Genomic DNA, 5,103 nt, shown 5'->3' on the forward strand with positions numbered 1-5,103 from the left:
ACATTCAAACAATAAACAAACAGGTTATCTTTCATATTGATTTGCTTCATGATACAAACCTCATTTTACATATTTGACAATGAAAAGACATGTTAATTTTCTGGTATACTAAACAACTACATTGTAAATACGATTTTTCTGAAGCAATGACGAACTATTTCTGTTTGCTATATGCTTTACCAACTCAAACACTGTTGTTACACAAAATGTTTTGGCCTCATATAATTACATCTTGTTTGATGTTAATTTGTTGCATTTCTATTACAACTTTCACGGTTGCTTTATAATATTGTCTAGCCACCAGTCTGCATGATCTATAAATGACAATACTGTGAACCACTGAATTATGCATGCATCTTTACTGCAAATTAAAAACAAACAACAACAAAAAAATTACAAAAGGAATTTAATGACTACACTAGCAAGAATTACTTTCCAGCTTTTCCACATCCCCTGTAAGAATGAATTGCATACAGGTACATTAATTATTCAGACATCATGACTGTTATTCAGCCATGCAATTTTAAAAAATTTTCTTCATATTAGCATATCATATCCTAAAATACAGAACCAAATTTCTGTTTTTCTCTGTTATGTTGCGGATTTGTCCACGGGAAGTTTCAATAGATAATATTGCTCAGAATCTGAATACGTACCAAAAGCTGCCACTTTTATGATTATGGCTTGAATGTTAGATGATATCATTTCTTTAAGCAATATCTCCTGGTTCCGACGCCAAAGGTAAGCTAAAGGCTGAAGATTAAGCCTTCTGCATCTTAAAAACAAACAAAAAATTGCATAAGGCCAAGTATTACACTTTTATATAGCAGGATCCATGTAAAATTAAAGAAAATTAATTTCTCTCATTTCGTATGTTTAAATAATTTTTTCTACAATTTCAATTACAATACTTTACTATTCCTAGATTTCAGCATACACATTAAGTCTAATATTAAAAAAATGAAATAACCTTTTTCTGACTATAATTCATCTATGTAAGATGTAACTCACTGATGTAAACAGATTTGCACAGGAACATAAGTAAAACCATGCAAAAATGCATTCCTAAACCTTTAGGGATGTAAACCAACCAATACCTTAGGAAGTGATCACTTTTTATGAACACAGCTAAGGCAAGAGTTACCGCTCTGTAATAAATGTGGCACACGTCACTAGTACAATATGCTGAATTTGTTACACTCAACAAACCTGTGATTTGGATCAACACTCAACGAAAAGAATCATTCAAGAAAATGTATACAGCTTGTGATACAAATTAAAAACTTGTTAATGTAAATTTAATTATTTGTTTTCATACATATTGTATTTAGACAGTACTTGATACACAGCATTTGATTGTTTATTAAATTAGAGAATCACTAATTTGCACTATTGATAGGTAATGCTTCTGCAAATTGTCAAGTACCATCAGTTGGTGATAAAATGTGTAATGCCTAGTTCCTGAAAAACTTAAAAACACTTAACTATGGGACTAGCTCAGAGAACTCAAAAAATACATTTATTTGTCAATTATCATTGTTTATCTAATATACGGTCTTTCTCCCATACATGCTTTCTCCCATACGTCAGATAGACCCACTAGTATTAGTGTCAAGATTTTATAGTTAAATGGATGTTTAATGTTGACGTGTAATTCCATAGTTAGCACCCATATAATCTGACTGGTTTTGTTATTACTTTTACATATTTTAACAGAGCACTAAATTGTGAAATTAACAGAAACATTTAGCAACTGTGAATGTGAAGTAGTTCATTTAGGTGCCTAACTTTGGCTAACAAACTAGCTGAATCCAAGTAAGCAGGATGGTTTATGTGAAACTACTCTATTGGAAGGGATAAATGTACAGATCAATGTAAAATTTTTTTTACCACTGAGCGACCTTGGAATTAATCAGGACTATTTAATTACTGATTACTATTAATCAGTAATATTGTGATGTCCTGTCAGTCTTTTGGCTGTGGTAAATGACCTGAAACTCACAATCAACAAAAGCAATCTTTTCTAAAATATCTAGTAACGTGATCAGGCAGTCATTAAAATGTTTTAAGTGTAAGGGAACAGAAAAAGAAAGGAGTTATTTCTGACGGCAATTTACCTATGTAAAGTGTAAAGAAAACACTCATGCTATGTAACTTGCCGTTTTGACTCAAGTTGGCACAGCATTAACTTCACTATTCTTACAGTTCACAAAGGATTCCAGATATTTGCTTTTAGCATCAACAAATAACTAATGAACTCCTGAAATTATAAATAATTTTTAATACAAGGTGGTTTTGCATTTCATCAGACAGATATAGTGAAAGTTTTTTTCCAGACCCAAATCAAATCTCGATCTATTTTTAATTAAGACTCTTATAATTATCACAATCTATCTAGACTTAATGAGCATGCACAGTAGAAATGACAAATGAAAGCTCCTGATTAATGGTAACGGATTTTAGATTTTAAGAAACTAAGGGAAGATATTCACATAGAGATTTCCTTGCATTTAATTCCTAATAAGAAGTCACATGATGTTCCTCTGTATTGAAACTCTGTTGAAAAATAGAGATACCTGACCACAACACTGTAGTCACTGGAACTGAGTGAGCTTTCTGTTGAAATCAAAGATCTGAACCTACTCAACTATTTTCATATCAAAATTCTGAAAAGCCCAAAGAGTAATCCAAAAATCCAGTAGAGTCTCTGCTGGATTTTTACTAATGAACACACGGTTCCGGGGCAGGGGGGAAGCTTATATTAACAAATTGAATTAATTGAGTATCAGAGAACATGAGAAATAAAGCAACTGTCTCTGCTCCAGAATTTGAGTTAGAAAACAAACAAGTAAAGCACTTTCCAGAAGGTGTGTATTAGTAAAGATTAACATTTTCTTACACATCTTCAACTCGAACTCTCTGGTAGTCAGAAAGAATGGCTCCCACAGATACACCCTCCACTCCTTCTTTGTCCTGAAAAAAGACATGGAATATTAATGATAGCAGTATATGCTGGCCTAAGCAACAGAGATTCAGCACCTCTACTAGCAGAATCAACCAAGAAAAAAAATCTTTTACCCACTGAATGGGCTGGAGCGTGGATCTTGCATAGAAGAGAGCAGCACAGCTGATCTACTAGGTGGTTATTACTCTAACATAGTAATCTACTCAAGTACCGTTCTACAGATGAAATAACCACGCTACCTGAAAACTACCAGATTTAACATCTTATCCTAAAGTTTTCCTGACATTCTAAAAATTACTTTCAGTTCTTCACTATAACTGAGGTGTTAGCTATCCCACCTACAAATAAATATCAGCAACATACAACCATGACGATTAATTAAACTGTTAGCATTTGTCACAATACGCAGCACAAGAGAGTGTTAGATTACTCTTTTTATCCTAACACCAGAACAAGAAAACTCGCAGGCAACTTACTCAACATCACTTTTAAAAATTCTGCTATAAAAAGGGGTTTTCCAAGACATACTTCCTCTGTTTCATTTCAATCACCTAAGCCAACAGTACCTTATTTTTTCTTGTGAACACACTGAGAATGTAGTATTTGAAAATGCACATACTTACAATATTTCATGAGCTCCTGCATTTTTAAATTGCTCGAGTCCCAATCAACATGTTGACTTTACTTTCTTTTTCTAAAATTTGCTCCAGCTAGACGTTAACTAAAGTTGTTTTCCTTTTTTAACCAAGGTTGATCATAACTACATAGCGTGACTGACCTTCTGGACCTGCTCAGTTAGACAGCAATCCTGTGACGTTTGCAGCAAGATTTTACCACAAAATTTTCAATATATACCTAAATATGAATTTAAAAATCAAATCAGTCTTTGCCTGCCAATTGATTTTAAAATTAATTTTCAGTTTCTTATCAATAAAATTATGCAGAAAGTGTTTTATTCATAATTATACTGAAGGGAAAAATTTCCTAGTTTATGTCTGTCTGGGTTATTCTTTCCTCAATCTATTATCTTACTATTCTTCATGTTAATTCTCACCTCATATTTGCCCAACCAAATTCCTAAGTTATTCATACCCATCTATACTTCTGATTTAAGAGTCACTGTATTTATCAAAATTCCTAGCTATAGTAATTTGAAAATCACATCACTGTTCAATTTGTGTAGTTCTAGCTGTCATTAATGGATATATCGTTTAATATGAAACTTAATACCAAATCATACAGGGTTTAGGTTGATGCTTCTCACATATCCAAAAGTACTGATAAAATCTGATTTTAGCTTATCTGTTACTTGTTCATTATTCACTGTCAGTATTATAATTATTATTACTATTATCCAGACAATATTAGTTTTCTTCTCTTTGAGCTTTTCTACACAGAAAATGTTTTCTGCACAATATTTCAAAGTTCTTTTCAGAATTAGGTAAATCACAGACATTTCAATTTACTCAACTCACCCATCTAGAATTACAGTTCTTAAAAAGTTAACAGAGTTAGGTAAGCAGAGTCTTCTTTAAGTAAATTTGATAAAATAATTCATGAAGCCTTCTTGGATCTTCAAGTACATTTAAAATGTTTTCCCCATACTCCTTTCCTTCATGCAATTTTGATATGCAGTTTACCTGTATTGCTATAGTTGCACTTAAGTCACTTTCTTCAAAGTTCTTTTTAGGAAGATTATAAAGTTAAGTTGCAGAACAGTCTTGGAAAACATGACAGCTAAGTATTGTTTGTTTGTATTTTTATGTAAAAAGAATAGCACTAACGATTCCTTCAAAATGTGGTCCATCACAATGTTCAGACATCATCCAACACGTCCAGAAATGCTACCTGTATTTCTGCTTATGCGAACAATCAATCACAGGCAACATATCCTCAAAGGTAATCATCATGAATTGGTCCATGCACAGGATCTGACATCATGAACCAATATCATCAAACAAGTAATACAGTAAATATTAACTGTCCATTTTTCCAAGTCATCACACTTCTTTCTGCATGAAGGAACGAAGCAGTCTGTATCCCTTTCTGCTCAACACATTGTATTTGTAATGGAACCACAGAATCGGAATGGCTGAGGCTTCTCACTTTTGCAAATAAACTTGGGCTTCCTGCTGTGA

The 5,103-nt window shown here is 32.7% G+C and overlaps 1 protein-coding gene across 1 annotated transcript in view; it reads right to left on the reverse strand.

The window, feature by feature from the left end:
• Positions 1–656: 656 nt before the first annotated feature.
• LOC104164215 (diphthine--ammonia ligase-like) overlaps positions 657–5,103 on the reverse strand; it is a gene marked incomplete at its 3' end in the record, with an annotated part of 48,001 nt that continues 43,554 nt past the window's right edge. The window contains exons 4-5 of the mRNA XM_009703477.1: positions 2,900–2,973; positions 657–775 (exon numbers count right to left, since the gene is read on the reverse strand). Of these exons, the coding sequence (XP_009701779.1) occupies positions 657–775; positions 2,900–2,973 (193 nt within the window). The remainder of the gene's footprint in view (positions 776–2,899; positions 2,974–5,103) is intronic.

The sequence above is a fragment of the Cariama cristata genome, unplaced genomic scaffold, assembly GCF_000690535.1.
Source record: "Cariama cristata isolate BGI_N322 unplaced genomic scaffold, ASM69053v1 scaffold15737, whole genome shotgun sequence".
NCBI lineage: Eukaryota > Metazoa > Chordata > Aves > Cariamiformes > Cariamidae > Cariama > Cariama cristata.